This window comes from Tachypleus tridentatus, chromosome 6 (assembly GCF_004210375.1).
Source record: "Tachypleus tridentatus isolate NWPU-2018 chromosome 6, ASM421037v1, whole genome shotgun sequence".
NCBI lineage: Eukaryota > Metazoa > Arthropoda > Merostomata > Xiphosura > Limulidae > Tachypleus > Tachypleus tridentatus.
This window is the reverse complement of record NC_134830.1, coordinates 99145979-99163022: the sequence shown is the minus strand read 5'-3', so window position 1 is coordinate 99163022 and position 17044 is coordinate 99145979. Positions and strand designations below refer to the sequence as shown.

Genomic DNA, 17044 nt, shown 5'->3' with positions numbered 1-17044 from the left:
CATTTACTCACATTTCTGAAATTTTTGTATTATATGTTATTACTGATGCTGTCTTTAGCCTTTTTAGCTGGCTTGCTGTAAGTTCTTTAGTTATTGAGAACTTTTTCTTGAAAATTATAAAACGGGCATTGACAACTGATTTTCCTTTATGATATACTAAGATTTAATTTTTATTTGCAGTTTGTCTTACATCACCACACATACTTAAACTTCCCAGCTTGTAGGATTGATTAGATGAGTGTTTGAAAATTATAATTTTGTCAATAGAGATACAAGGAATTTGTAGTATTACAACAGGTTTTATTCACTTTTGCTACTGAGTCTTTATGTTTGCTTATAAAAGAAACTCAGTCTTTAATATTAACCTTAATTTTAACAAATCTTTGTTACTAATTATAGACTGTAGTAGACTTTGTTTTGATTTATGTTGACTGCCAAAAGTTATTGTTTGTGATAAACTTTACAGAGAAGATATAACTGCTATCTGGCAAAATAAAAAAAATGTATTAAATCTACTAAAGAATGAAATATTGTTTCAGGAATAATTTTATCATTACGATTACTACATGGTGACTTATCACAACTTCATCAGGAGAATCCACTACTTTTTAGGAACTTGACTATCACTTTCAAACGAGGATTTTCAGATGTCATTATGCCAGGTAAATATTAATTTGCTATCACGTAGGTTAAGAAAACAAATGGATTGTGGAGGAACAAAGTCAACTAGATGTTCTTAGAATTGATTATGTATACAGATAATCTCAAAAAATAATTTTCTAAATTACATAGTAATTTAGTGGTAGCCATTTTGATTTCTCTTGAGAGAAGGTATCACATGGTTTTTGGTTGTCTCATTCAAAGGCACCTTGTGTTTTATAGTACTGTTTTTTACGATAGAATTATGTTTATAATCACTTTGTTTACATAGGGAATGCAGAATGAAGTTGTAGTTTATAACTGACTGAAGCAAATCATGATTATAATTTATGAGTCTTTTTCTCATGATAAATAAAAAATATTGAAGGAAAATAACTTTTTTGATAAGGGTATATTGTATGATTGATAGAGTTTTAAGAAATTCTACTTTTTGAAGATTGGATATTGCTAATCTGATAAACATGACTTTGATTACAGTTTCATAAAGCCTCATATTAAAGAGTTTCATGTTCAAACGGTTTCTCATAATAGGATTGAAAAGTTCAAAATAATTCAAGGCAATATTAGTGTTACTTTTTCGAAATTCATTCAAACAAAAATTTTTTGTGGGTATGAATAATCAATTCTTACAGGAAATGTACGAAATGACATTTACCTAAGGCTTGAAAAGGCAGATTTTGAAAGGGGAGGAAAGTCTACTGCAAAAAACATAGAAGCTACAGTAATTCTGGTCAGTGCTAATGGAAAGTTTCTGGAGGTGAGTTGAAGTTTTAGAAAAGGTTTCAAGTTACATCAATTTTAGTTTGTGGTGATGGACAATTTTCCATTTTTTTAAAAGTTAGCCTGAAGGAATTTTCCCAAACAGTCAAAGCCAGAGCAATTGTTTTTAAGTTAAAGAATTTAAAGTTAAGATATGAGGCCATTGTAAGTCTTGTTGAATTAAAAATAATTTTTTTGAAGACAGGAAAGGGTAGAATAATTATTTTTTATTTGAAAAGTTCTGTTTGAGTTAAAGAAAAATGTTAGTAGGTATATTTGAATTGAAGTATTTAAATGATTGTTCAGAGTCATTGTTCTTTTCTTGAAGTGCTTGATGATAATTATGCTGTTTTTATGTAATTCCATGTTAGCTTTTATCAAGAACTAAAAACAAACAACAACCTAACTTTGAAGAATTGAAAGTCCATAGAAGCTAAATATTTCTGGTTTCTTGTAGCCCATCTCACCACTGAAAGTTATGGTAAAACATATGTATTATAAGAACCAACAAAACAAATTAAATATCAAAAGAACCAGTTTGTTTAAAATCTGTAAACATTTATATTTTTAAAAACTCAAACTCAACTTCAGTACTGTCATGTATAAAAAAGATAGAAAGATTGTTATGTTCAGTTGTTTAAAGTAATAAACCTAGATTTCAGTTAATAGGTTATATGATTTTTTTTTTTAACTTGATTTTACATAAAGGGAAGTGTAAGTCCTGGAGCTGGCCATGAGAATGTCACTGAATACCATTCCTTAGTTCTGTATCATAATAACTGTCCTCGTTGGTCTGACAGGATCAAAGTAAGTACGAGTCAGGGGCATCGCAGTAGGATTACAGCTTGTAACATCATAAGTGTGATTCATTACACTAGCTAAGTCTTTGTTAATGCTATTTATGTAAAGTGATATTGAATTAATAGATTCAGAATGAATTACACTATTTCACAGTGAGTTTGCTGAATATTAGTTAGTAAAATTCAGTGACAGTGATTACTTTGGTTAAGAGCAAAAATAAATCTCTTCATGATATTCCACGTTTTGCACATAGATAATTAAAATGTGTAGATTTAGTTTTCAGAAATGTCTGTAAATATCATAGTAGCTTTATCTAATATGGATCTATAAGTTTTAAAATGTAAGATCAAAATAGTGCAACTTGAACATGATTAATTGCAGTTCACATATACAGTTGGATAACAGTGTATAAAGAATATTCATTGCAGAATGCTTTAATTTTAAATTTATTCTGGATATAGTCACGTTCCAATTCACATGTTTAATTATATTTATGGAGCATCTCTCCTCTTAATGAAAAAAATTGAACATTTTGATTACACTGCACAACAAAGTTTTTGCTTCTTGAACACTGTTGGGTGTTTCTTATAGATTTTTGGCTGCTGATCATGAAAATCACATCCAAATTTCCCCATCACATACTGTTTCATCGAAATCTTCAGTTTCACCAGGACATTGCTACAATGGAAAAATAATATCAGGGCAACTGGAATCCGTCAATGCTTGCTGACTACTGTTGGACACTGCAACGTGATGTGCTGGACATTGAATACAAACGAAAATCAGGAACAAAACACTTTTAATTATGTTGAACTTAATATTGTATTAGAAACATAAACACAATTAAATACATTATTGCCGGTAAACAGTTAACTGTCTATTTCTCAGAGTTCATACGCAATGAAGCAAAACCAAAACTATATTTGTGCCTATCCACCAGGTACCTGTCACAATCAGCAAACACTTTTCAGGAAGCAAAACTTTTAAAAAAAATTGTTGTGCAGTGTTAATGAAAAAGTAAAGATATCAAATGCAACGTTTTTGTGTGAATGTTAATTTGTTTAAAGCTGAGATACATTAAAAGAGATTTATAATATATTTTACTCAGTTGTATTTTTACTGTTCATGGCTTTTCACTTTAATGTGTGTATAGTGTGGTTACCATGAATAGGAAGTGCATCCTGGTATTAATATTTCATGCTTATAATTAGTGTGTTAATAACATTCTGAGCTATTCTGAAGACATGGTACCAGGAATCACTTGACAATGTGTGATTCATCTCCTTACAGCATCACATACATTCTGATGGAATTGGAGTATGATGTTTATGAAAGCTCTCCATTTAGACAATCCTCTTTCATCAAGAAATGTGTTGACAAATTAAATTATGGTGGATGTTGTGTATTAATCTGAAGTTATGTACAATTACACTGACATGTAGTAATATAAGCATTGTGGATATTCTCCCTATAGTGTATGACTAATTCTTTGGATATAGGTGGAGGTCAAAGTGCACATGTTACAAAGTTACATTGAAAATATTATCAGTGTATCAGTAATCTCAGCATCAAAGTGTAGTTTGTAATCAAATTTTTATATTACTTAAGATTTAATGTTATAATTTTGAAAGGAAATGTTTAAACATTTTTGCAATGGTACTGTGTATTTTTCACGTAAAGATTTTTTTTCTGTTTTGGTGCAATTAATTCAGTTTTATCAATCAGTTAGAAAAGTACTATAGATATTGAAAAGTTAGAATATGAATCTTCAACAAATTAATGAGATATCACTATTTGTACAACCTACACATATCCGTACCATACTTTTTGTACTTTAAAAAGTGTTTATAAATCTCTCTGACATTGCTATTTTACATAGTTATAAACAGTAGCAAAGGAGCAATTAAATAACGATTTAAGTAAATCGTGATCAGCTTTTCAGTTTGAGCTGTACAATTCAATAACAGGCTTGAGTTGTTTGTTCTGAAGACATTATTCCAAGAAATAATAAAATATTTAAACCCTGTTTATAGATTAGTTAGAAAGCCAGATAATTTTCACTATTTTTCATTCAATCTAATCTAGTGGGTGTTATTTTTTAGTTTCCTAAAATTTATATTTGTAAGGTATGTGAATTATTTTTAGCACAACTAATATAATCAAGAAAAAAAAAGGCTTTCAAAAGCAGGCTTAATTGCAAATTGGTCTAGAACTAAAGTAAGTTATAAATTTCTTGTTGTTGTTGTGCATATTTTTGATTTAGTGTTATGTATATTCTAATAAAGATAACTGAAATGTAAAAGTTAAAACCGAGTGAGTAAGATAAGAAATTTCAATAGAACTACTTGAATAACATGTGAGGAACATTTTAGCAGTTAAATGTACATGATACAATCTGCGACTTAATGCTTGTCACATAGTTAGCATACCTCAAAGAGAGAAAACAATAAAATTAAATGAAAGCAGTTAATATTCCCAAAACTGTTAAGATGATAAACTGTGATTGTCTCTCACATTTTGCAGTTATTCTAGTAAAGAAAAAAAATATTTTTTTGTTTTAATTACATTTTTTTTCAACATTTGAAATAAATAATATCAGTACAGTTAGTGTTAGAGTAGAGAAAATAATAGATAATCTAAAGTTTGCTTGAAAGAAAAACTAATGATATTCATTTAGGAGACTCTAGAAGTTATGCAAATGAAATTTGAAGACTTTGTAAGATGAAAAGAAATACTTCTTATCGTGACTTAGACTCGGTAAATTCTGTGTGAATTCACAGAGAAACCTTCAGTAAAAATACTTTTACTAAGGCTTTACAAATTGTGTGAAGTTACACTTAATAAATTTAGAATTATAGTAAACATTAACTCTTCAATATAGGTGTCAGTAAAATGGAATGACGCTGAGCATATGGTGTCAGTTAATGGTACCATCTGCAGATCTAGAGGTCTCTGTGTTCATCATTACCTACTTCTGATCATGTCATAGCTTTTTCTATAATGTGTCATACTTATGTATGAAATTATGAATTATTATGAAAATGGGATGGATCTGATATCCTCTAAAGGATCATATGCTTGTTATCTGGCTGAATAGTGAAGCATGACTCATTTGTAAAATAAGCACTGTTCTTGACATTAGTCCATTGGATCTTTTCATAGGACCAATGCAGTTGAGCTGTTTTATTCTTTCCTTTAAGTGACATGCATTCCATTGGGAGTTTGACTAGTCTCGGTTTATATATAACTAACAATGCATTTACGTGATGCTTGATGTTAGTTGTGACTGCAAACATTTAATTCTTTATACTGTTACTGTGGCAAACCAGAAAGGTGAGATGGCAGTCACATACTTGTGTTGTATAGTCTGCCTTGTTCAAGTATCTGAGCAATTATACTACTACTTTCAAAAGTTTTCACATTCTTTTAACAAAACTTTGTTTCATTTGAGCTTAGGTTTAGATTGATCAACTTCCATTTCTCAAATATTTATCTACATTAGTGAAACACTTAGATATTTTATTTGAGGTTTATCTATTACACATAAGAGATAGAGCATTCTACGTGGTGGAGGGGCAAGAAAGTGTGAATCAACTCGATGTAAATTATACAGTGGATACTGAATGACCAGTAATTTGCATTTCAAATCACATAACTGTAATTGATACCTGACTTGTCCAAGAAAGAAATGAAGGGAGGGCATTTGGTGTTGTTTACTAAGATTGACTTTGTTATAGGTATTATATTGTGTTGTGCAGTGTATGCCAATGTGTTTTCTGGCCATTTAGCTTTATGTACAACTGTAAACTTGTTTGGTAACGTTTTAAGCTTATTTTGTTAAAAATATTTGAAAAGTTTGAGGATATAAGTTATGTTGTTAAATTATCCAAAGCACCTTCTTAGATAGGTGGTTAATTAGAAGTTTCAGTACTTTATACATATATATATGTATTTATTTAGCTTGCCATTCCAATAGAGAAGTTTGATACTGCTCATCTACGGATAGAATATTGTCACTGTTCAAGTAAGTTAGTTACTCGTGTAGTAAAGTACCAGTATTCTTTCTTTTGTGGTATAAGACTTTGTTAACCTGGAGATTACTTAAGAAGTTTGAAACATTGTTCTCTACTGTATTTTAATTAAAGTTTTAACAGCCATACCAGCTGTAAGTTTTAATACCTATACCAGCTGTCTTGAGATACATTTTTACTTCAAGTGGGTTTCTCATCATCATGAAGACCAGGAAACCTTCTGAAAAAATTATGAATAGATTTTTTTATCCCTTTAATTTTTTTGTTTATTCTTAAATGTTAAAGTCATAAACCATTTGAAGTAAAGTGAGTATTGTCTACATTTGTTTAGCTTACATGATATTTATGCATACTGAAAATTAGGTTTTCAACATATTTTATTTTTATTATTTTGAAAGTGGTTAGTATATGTGTGTGTATGTTTTTATGAAAACATCCTTGAATAAATATAATTTTGATTTGTGAAGTGTCACCAACTTTTTGATATTACAACAGTATGGTCAGTAATACAACAGTATACGAGGGCTGTTCAAAAAATACGCGGACAGTTTGAATTGCGCGGCTCCAGGTGGTTCCAGTGGAATCCGCTTGGTGTCGCTAGGTTCGCACAGATCAGCTGATTACGACGCCATTCCCCGATTGCAGATATCTTCATTTGTGTATTAGCTACGCGGTTTTAAGTGAATTGCGATTTTTTTCGTTTGGCGGATTTCAGAATGAATGACCTGAAGGAGCAACGACTTGCTGTGAAATTTTGTGTTAAACTTGGAAAATCTGCGACTGAAACTTTTGCTATGCTTAACACGGCTTACGGTGATGTTGCTGTGAAGCGTACGGCATGTTTCAAGTGGCATGAATGTTTTAAGGATGGTCAACAGTCCTTTGAAGATGATGAGCGTCCTGGACGTCCTTCCACGTCAACTGACGACCCACACGTCAAAAATCAACACCCTGGTGCGGGCAAATCGATGTCTGACTGTCAGGGAGCTTGCTGAAGAATGTGGGATATCAGTTGGATCTTGTTACGAGATTTTGACCGAAAAATTGAAGATGCACCGTGTTGCTGCGAAATTCAGCCCTCAGAACTCGTGAGTTTTTGGCCAAACACTCGATCACTGTTCTTCCTCACCCCCCCTTACTCACCCTACCTTGCTCCTTGTGATTTTTTCTTGTTCCCCAAATACAAAAGACCCTTGAAAGGAAGAAGATTTGAGACGATTCCCGAGATTAAGGCAAATGCGATGAAGGAGCTGGAGGACATTGCAAAAGAAGCGTACCAGGACTGTTTCAACAAGTGGAAACACCGTTGGGATAAGTGTGTGTGTTCGAGAGGAGAGTACTTTGAAGGGGTCCCAGACCTGTAACTTCTAAATAAAGTACATTTTGTTTTATGACGTCAGTCCGCGTATTTTTTTAACAGACCTCGTACAGTAGCCAACATTTGTTAGGGATCATATTTTTACCTAATAGATACACTAATGTTAATAAAGTTCACTTCTGAAAAGAGAGATTGCTTGGGCATTGTCTGCCAAGCATGAACTTTTTGCCTTGATGACTTTGATCAGTTCCTGGCTTTGTTTTCCAACCATATTCCCTCAAACTTAAAGTTCATACAGTGAAATTGTGAGCTCATTAATTTGAGGTAATTGATCATAGCATGCTTAACTTTGTCTGATTGAGATTATGCATGCAGGAAATGTTTTGTTTAGGTCAAAAAGATCATCCTTTCTCTGCAGAACTTAACAGGGCTGTTGGAATGGTGCAGGAGACATGACTTAATCCAGGGTTGCTACTGCTCTTGGCACATATTAAAGTGTGTTGTTCAGGTCTTGGAACAGGTTTAGATGGTTTGGCAGAGTTAAGAGAAGACATGGTGGAGGAAGGAGAAGACTAAAAAGATCACTACTCGACCATCTAGGCTTGAAGAAATTGGTTTGCTCCATCTGTTAACCTCTGTAACTCCCACCAAAATGCCACAGGAGTCTGTTTGTTTACACAGACAGTGTGCAAGATGTCTTCAAGAAGCTCATTTGAGAACTGTACATCCTGCTGTTCATGCACCTTTAGGCTGACAGCAGAGGCAGGCACAACTGCAGTGGGCTAGAGAACACAGAAAGTGGGCTGCACAACAGTGGAGGGCTGTACTCTTCACTGATGAATCCTTCTACTGTGTGAATGATCTTGACAGATGCAGGAGAGTTTGAAGATGCCCTGGTGAGTACAATTTGTCTCGGAATGTCATTAAACGTGATCAACTTGGAGGAGGCTCAGTCATGATGTGGGAAGGCATCTCAATTTCAGGTCATATTGATCTTGTAATAATTTAAAATGGAAATTTGGTAACTTAAGATACAGTGATGAAATCTTTGCACAAAATGTTTGTCAGTATGTAGGTGCAACATGGCCAGACTTCCTGCTTGTGGATGACAATGCATATTTATATTATGCAAGGGCAGTAATTGTCTTCGTGGAAGCTGAAGGAATTTCCAGGATGGAGTGGCCACGTATGTCTCCTGCCCTCAACCCAATAGAGCACATCTGGGAATAGCTACAAACGAGGATACAAGCTTGGCCAGCCTCACCAAGAATACTATGGGGCCTGGAAGCTGCCCTTAATTGAAGAATGGCAAAGATTCCACAACAGTGATTGGCTATTTTGATCATGAGCTTGTGTAGATGTTGTGCATGTTTTCAGTATGAATTGAACACTTCTTTCAATGACTGTTGATTGTGAAATATTGTTAACAATGTACCACAGGGTGCATAAGTTCTTCAGGCTCTGTTATCCAAGTTAAATGTTACAGAATTTAATAAAGTGTGAAAATGACTTTTCCAGGTATTTTTTTTCTTTGTAAAATATTCAATCTATTCATACCATTATGGTAGGTGTTTGACATATGTTCAAAATAAAACATGATCCTCAGCAAATATTGATTACTGTATGTTAATTTGCAGCAAGAGACAAGGAGAAGAAACTGTTAGGATTTTCTTTTATACATTTGATGGATGAGCATGGAGCCATTCTCAGAAATGGAAATCATGAATTGTATATTTATAAGGTAAATTGAAGTAGGTACTAAATATTTTAAAAAGAAAGTGATTATAGAATTAAATGTGTAAACTGGTGCTTTTATAATATGAGTGTGAGCTTCTAATTAAGCTACTGTAACATGCATTTCTCTTGGTTGAAGTTCAGTGTCACTTTGTATAGTTTTAATAAAAAAAATGTGTATTCTAATGTGTGTTTTTTCCCTTTCCTTATTTAAAATTATTAGTGCTATGGAAAGACCTAACTTGGACAGAATTATATGTTACTCTATAAAAATAATAAGTATTTTGTAAATATAATTACTTACATAAAATTTATTAAACAGCAGTTAAAATGGTATGTATAAGAAAGTTCATTTCAACAATTTTCATTTATATAAATTGTTCTTTCTTGTTTTTGTAGGTAAAACATAGTCTTTAATGGAGTAACTTCCAAGAATTTTGCATAATTGAAGTAGCTCAAAGTTGCTTCACTTCCTATCATTGGTCCATTTGCTTGTTTGTATTCTGGCTGCTTCCAAGAGTGAACTGAAACTATCTGTGTGTCTGTCTACAGAATTATGATTTTCTTATATTCAAAGCCTTTCAGACAAGTAAATTATAAATTTGCCATATGCTTTTTCTTATAGCCATTATTTTACAGACATTATTTGAAGTCTTCCTCTTTCCAAGAAAACAAAAACAACCAGAAACCTCTATTTTCACACTTATGTTAAGAAACATATGGTTGTTTTTTTTTATAGCCCAGCCTCATTGACCTCCATTCATCTAGTTTGACTTGTTCATTGTTTTCATCAAATCTTCATATTTTTCTGTCTCCAGCTATTATTATTGGATGTTTGGAATAGTTGTCTTATCTTTTTTCCGAAGTAGTTATAATTTCACAGTTATTCACATACTGGAAAATTGTTTTGCACATACTCAAAATCATTATTAAAATTAATTAAATTTCACTGATGTTTTGCAAAATAATTAATTGACAGTTAAAAGCTATACATACACAGTAAATTACTATTAATTATTATAATGGTATAATTTTTTTTTTATCTGATATGCTTGTCCCATTACAAGGCATGTGCGTATATATAAGCAGTTGGTCTACTGAGCCCATTTTGTTTTATATATAACACCCATGTATTTAGAACTATTATAAGTAAAATTGTATTTTCGTTTGTGCAGTGTGAAGATAGGATTAAACTGCAGGATCCAAAGGCTTATCTTTTACTACCAGTTGGACCAAAAGATGGAGTTGGCTTCATCCAGGGGTGTGGTTCTGCTTCTGCTGGAGTGATCCCTCCACCACCATTCCCTACCTCTGTTCTGGGACAACCATTTACTCGTAGCCCTAGAGAAATACTTGAAATTCATACACTGCTTTGCTCAACTAAACTTACACAGAATGGTAATGAAATGTAAAAAAAAAATTCTGAAATTTGATTGATATTCAATGTGAGTGATTTTTCTTAGGAATTTCTGTATGAAAATTTGAATTTCCTTCTTTAAGTAGAGTAAAATAATTTTTAAATATAGGTGTAAATTCAGTAGACTTTGACTTGTAATTCCTTTTTTGTGAATTATAAATTTATCAAGATTAGTGAGAGGTATTGAACAAAATCTGTTCAGATTTTATTTTATAAAAGAAAAGTAAGGGTCTGAATTCTGAAACTGAGTAACACACACACCCTATGTGAACATATTAACTCGGTCTGGACCAGTGAGCAACCTTCATGTCTAAAGTGCACATCTGAATATCAATTTTCAAAATTGAAGCAAAAATGATACTTTCAATTCTATTTCAAAACTTTTGACCCAGAAATATTTCAGAATTGATAATTTGTCATTTTGTAATACTTATGCAGTATAATTCTTGAAGAAAAAGGAAACCAAAAAATTTAAACTTGTACTTATCCACAATCCTGAGAAGTCTTGTATGTAAAAAACAATAAACAATTTCTCTGCCCATTGCAAAGCATAGGTTTATGTTAACTATGAAACTGTTATGTAATGTTTTCTGTCTCTTTGATGGCCCGGCATGGCCAGGTGGATTAAGGCATTTGACTCATTATCTGAGGGTGGCAGGTTCAAATCCCTGTCACACTAAACATGCTCACCCTTTCAGCCATGGGGGAGTTATAAAGTGATGGCCAATCCCACTATTCATCAGTAAAAGAGTAGCCCAAGAGTTTGCAGTGGGTGGTGATGACAAGCTGTCTTCCCTCTTGTCTTACACTGCAAAATTAGGGACAGCTAACGCAGATAGCCCTCGTGTAGTTTTGTGCAAAATTTAAGAAATAAACTCTCTTTGATTTTATTTGTACAAAATTTTATTCATACCCTTTTATGAACTCATAAAATGTGATGTGAAAAACTACAATGAAACTTAGCTTTTAAAATAACTACTAGCAAAATTTAAATACCAGTGGATAGACCAGATTATAAACTATTTACACCAAGGTAGAGCCAGTAAAATGGTTTGAGAATTGTTGTATATGAATGGAATTAGATGTACAGAAGAACAGTGAATTTAGTAGGAAGTTTAAAAACTTGGGTAATAATCTGGGAATTTTTAATAATTTCTTCAGATGTTCGTTTTCGGTTTTGAAATTTTTGTTGTGTTAAATCTTTGTTTGAAAGATATGGAAATTTTCTTCTATAGCAAGGCTTTAGACAAACCTAATTAGGTTTAAGTAATATAGTTGGTGGTGGCAGAATATTTGGAGGACTCAGATCTTTACTACTTACTAAATATTATTTTTGAGTTAATAAATCCAAACTATGTAGGTAAGTAAAATAACCTGTTATTTATTAAAAATAATTTATTTGTTAGGTAAAAATTTATCTCAACCAAGAATATTGTGAGGAAAAACAATAAGTGACACCATTATGACAGTTCAGACTGTAGGTGTTTGATAATTCTGTCAGTTTTTCATTTTTTTCTTTTCCTTTTTAATTGGATATGAGGATTACTGCTAAAACAAACAAGTCTGTAAACAACAGTGAAATTCAATCTGAGTGTATATTTAAAAGGGACCTTTCTGATCAACAATAAAAAGAAGTAAATTCTAGGTTGAAAGGAAGTGTTTCTCTCACCAAAATTGTGGTAATTTTACAATGTAAAAAACAAACAATAAACTAATCAAATTATGTTAAGTTATTCAAATATTATTGCAATGTTTGTTTCATAGGAGATCTTCTTGCTCTTCTTAAATGGAAAGCTCATCCAGACAGAATTCAAGACACATTATTGAAGGTGATGAAGTTGAATGGGGAGGAGATTGTGAAGTTTCTCCAAGATATTCTGGATGCTCTTTTTTCCATGTTTTCTACTATTGATGGCAATGCTACAGCCCATTCAGGCTTAGTGTTTAAAGTCCTTGTAAGTTAAAAATCACTCTTTTCATCATTTGTGAAGCTGTTACTTATAATTTTCTGTTATTTAGACAGGTTGTGCAGATTTGATTTTGCATTATGTTATAAAGCATTTAACTTGGAAAGCTGGTGAGAACACAATATTTATTTTACATGCCTTATAAGCATAATTCATTGATATGATAAACATAATATTTTACAAGACTTGTTCATATACAAGACAATAGAGTTTATAGGACATTTGCATCTAAATGTATAATAATAATAATGTATATGTGCAATTTCGTTAATTTTTTCGAGAAACAAACTGCATTTTCAGCTCTATCCTTAGTAAAAGCCTGACTCAAGTATATTAAAAGTTTTGCAGGTTATTTTAAGGAGATTGCACTTCTCCATTGCTTTTTTCCTTTTGAAAATGCACAAATTTGGTAAAAAATAAGAAAAGTTTCTGCATTTAAGAAAAACTTGTGAGACAGGGGATGCATGTATGAAATGAGGAGATGTAGCAGTGAAGTTGAAAATCTTGGCAGGATTAAGAAAGCAGCTGCATCACTTCTTATTCAAAGAGCCTATTTCACAATATAGATGTGGTCAAGATTTCTTCTACGTCAATGTTGTACATTTAATACGTTATATTTAACAGTAATTTTGAATTTTGTCTCTTCAGAAAATTATGTTCTACATCAGGAAGTATGAAATGACCTAAAAGAAGTAATTATGAAATACTTCTCTAATTCAGACTTAGGTGCGTATTTTAACCTTGGTATAAACTGGACATAAAATGGTGTGAATCAAAAAAGAACAAGAATTGTAAACAGCAACAGTGTCTTTATTGTAGCTAAGTACTTTGTTTACCCTGTCACCACAGATATCATTTACTGCACATGATATAAAGTTTTAATGTCTTATATTCTAACTTTTATTTAACTACTTTTAATAATAACAATCCATATTTTAATAGTATACATATTTTAAATTCTTAATTTTACAAGGCAATATTTAAAAAAATTCTTAACATGTGACATTTTTTTATTAACATGTTATTTGTATTTTTATCTGCTACTCCTCAAAAAATATGAAATTAAACATTGTTCAGATATACCACATTTCTTAGTCTTCAACATTGTTTGGTTACAGAATTATCAAATAGGAAAATCAGACCTCCTTCCATACCCACCTGTCATCCACCTCTTTCATAACTCATTAATAGTTCTCTGTTGAATTACATATCTCTTATAACCAATAGAAATTCAAGGTTATCACCTATCAAATGACGTGATGTATAACATTATGTTCTGAATGGTTAAATGTCAGTTTTGCTTTTAGTATCAACATCATTCCTGTGAGAAAATGAACAATTAGCTTGCATGAATTTGTAACGACTCTTGCTACAGTGTTAGAAAGCCAAAAAATTTTGAGAGGTAAAGGATTTTGTCTATTTTTTGCATGTTATTAGTCTTTACTGTTTGGAGCATTATTTATTAAATAAAAAGTATTAATTGCCATACTATGAAGAGTAGTGTTAACTTTCTTCAACAGCCAAGAGTAATAAAAAACAAGATTGGATAAATATGTTTTAATTCTTGTTTTTCATGTTTATTCTTTATTTATAAATATAAAAGTAACTGAAATGTAAAATTAAGGATATTTTTAGGTTAGTTAAGATTAGATTAAGTAAGACTAATAATATAATGAAAGTGTTTCACGAGGCATGCACACGAGCTACTTGTACTAATTGTAGTAGCTTGTGACTGATGTAATTCAATAGCATAAGGTGAGCTGCATGTGTTCTGAATGACTTGCAACTTATAATGGAGCAGACAGTAGTTAGTCACAGTTCAAAGGGCAATGTGAAACAAAATTTAATTATTAATAGGTGTATACTCTTGCAAACTTGAAGCTACGTTGTTAAACAATTATAGTTTCATATTACAATATGAAATTACTCTAGAAAGAAAAAAACGACAATTTAGATTTATCTTGATTGTTTTTCGTGGTTATGAGGTTGGTCAAATTTACAAATCCAATTTTAAGTTAGGGTAGAGAAAATAACCTAAACTATTGAGTTTTGCTGGAAAACAAAACGTTCGAAATATATTTATAAGGTCTTAGGGATTAAACAAAGGAAGTTTGAGATTTTTGTGATACCGACTATACAAAACAAGTATTTAATATATTTATGGACAAGTCTTTATTTTATTTTATTATAATTATTTCACTAAACAACATGATTTTTTGTATGTTATACACTTGTAATATTAACTGAAATACTGCCAAATTTTGTGAAGGTATACACACACACAATTGGAAGTTAGAAGTGTTAAATTAAAAAAGTCTTTAGCTGATTGTAAAGAGGTCATGTGGTCAGTCATATAGGCTGAGGCTGTATTGGGAGAATTAATGTACATTTTGGTTATTATAAGAAACAAGCCAAAATGCTGAAAATTTTAGTTGCAGTCTTTGACTTGTATAATTTTGTTGTATTGTGAGTTTTATTTAAAGTCAGCCATTTACAATAGCTACTGCACTAATGATATAGGGTTTATTCAGTAAAATATTTTTATTTTTCAATATATGGTAAAGTTTAATTCTTTCACAATAGGCTTTGTATAGTATACTTGAGTTAAGTATTTATACTCCAACTTTTGATGCAGTATGGTGTACCTTCACAAATTTTGGTGGACTTTCAGTGAAGATGTAAACAGAAAATCAGATATTTTTAATGAAGATTTCTTTTCTTCTAAATATTGACTGACTTCATTTCTATTTAAAAGTAAGTTTATAAACTTATGTTTCTTAAAATATAACATAGTAGATAAACAAATATAGTAAATAATTATATTTTCTAGTTACAAACTTTTTATTTGATTGCTGTAGGTTTCTAAGCTTTTTTAAATTTCGAACATGGAAAATATTAAAAGAAATAAATTTATTTAGGTTTTATAGAAACAGTTTAAATAACCAAAACTCGTAAATAACTATATCAGTAGCATAGAATTCCACTATAATTTAAGAAGCTAAGTAACAAAGCTTATTTTGTCTCAAGAAATATGTAATTTAAAAAACACTAAAGAGACATAATCTACCTCCTTGAAATCTTGTTTTGAAAGACTAAGGTGGGTTTTTAGTATTTTAAAATGGCTGATAAAGTGACTAGAGGGACATTTTGAGGTTTAGATTGGCTATTCACATCATACACTACATGGCCCACAGTATGTGGACATCCCTTCTAATTAGTGGGTTTAGCTATTTCAGCCACACCTATTTGCTAACAGGTACATAAAATCAAGCATACAGCCATGCAATCTCCATAGACAAACATTGGTAATAGAATGGGTCGTACTGAAGAGCTCAGTGACTTTCAACATGGCACTGTCATAGAATGCTGTCTTTCCAAGAAGTCAATTTGTCAATTTTCTGTCCTGTTAGAGTTGCCCTGGTCAACTGTAAGTGCTGGTATTGTGAAGTGGAAACATCTAGGAGCAACAACAGCTCAGCCATGAAGTGGTAGGCCACACAAGCTCCACAGAATGGGACTGCTGAGTGCTGAAGCGCATAACATGTAAAAATTGTCTGTTCACAGTTGCAACACTCACTACCAAGTTCCAAACTGCCTCTGGAAGCAACATCGTACAAGAACTGTTTGTTGGGAACTTCAGTAAATGGGCTTCCATGTCCGAGTTGCTGCGCAAAAGCCTAAGATCACCGTGTATAATGACAAGTGTCGGCTGGAGTGGTGTAAAACACACCGCCATTGCACTCTGGAGCAGTGGAATTTCTTTCTCTGGAGTGATGAATCACGCTTCACTATGTGACAGTCTGACAGAGAAATCTGGGTTTGGTGGATGCCAGGAGAATGCTAACTGCCTGAATGCGTAGGGTCAACTCTAAAGTTTTGTGAAGGGGGAATAATGGTCTGGAGCTGTTTTTCATGGTTTGGTTAGGCTCTTTATTTCCAGTCAATGGAAATCTTAATGGTACAACATACAGTGAAATTCTAGAGAATTGTATGCTTCCAACTTTGTGGCAACAGTTTGGGGAAGGCCCTTTTTTGTTTCAGCATGACAATGCCCCTGTGCACAAAGCAAGGTCCGTAAAGACGTGGTTTGCCGAGGTTGGAGTGGAAGAACTTGACTGACCTGCATAGAACCCTGAGCTCAGTGCTATTGAACACCTTTGGGATGAATTTGAATGCCAGTTGTGGGCCAGGCTTTCTTGCCTGACATCAGTGTCTAACCTCATTAATGCTCTTATGGCTGAATAGAAGCAAATCCCTTCACCTGTGTTTCAAAATTTAGTGAAAAGCCTTCCCAGAAGATTGGAGGCTGTTATAGCAGTAAAGGGAGGACCAACTCCATATTAATGCCCATGGTTTT

General features: G+C 32.2%; 1 protein-coding gene across 7 annotated transcripts in view; it reads left to right on the top strand.

Annotated features, from left to right (window-relative positions):
• LOC143253163 (dedicator of cytokinesis protein 3-like) overlaps nucleotides 1–17044 on the top strand; it is a 155059-nt gene that overhangs the window by 63942 nt on the left and 74073 nt on the right. For all 7 annotated transcript variants that reach the window (XM_076506530.1, XM_076506529.1, XM_076506528.1 and 4 more), the window contains 7 exons: nucleotides 540–662; nucleotides 1293–1417; nucleotides 2128–2226; nucleotides 6181–6244; nucleotides 9207–9310; nucleotides 10479–10701; nucleotides 12485–12675. In XM_076506530.1, coding sequence (XP_076362645.1) covers nucleotides 540–662; nucleotides 1293–1417; nucleotides 2128–2226; nucleotides 6181–6244; nucleotides 9207–9310; nucleotides 10479–10701; nucleotides 12485–12675 — 929 coding nt within the window. The remainder of the gene's footprint in view (nucleotides 1–539; nucleotides 663–1292; nucleotides 1418–2127; nucleotides 2227–6180; nucleotides 6245–9206; nucleotides 9311–10478; nucleotides 10702–12484; nucleotides 12676–17044) is intronic.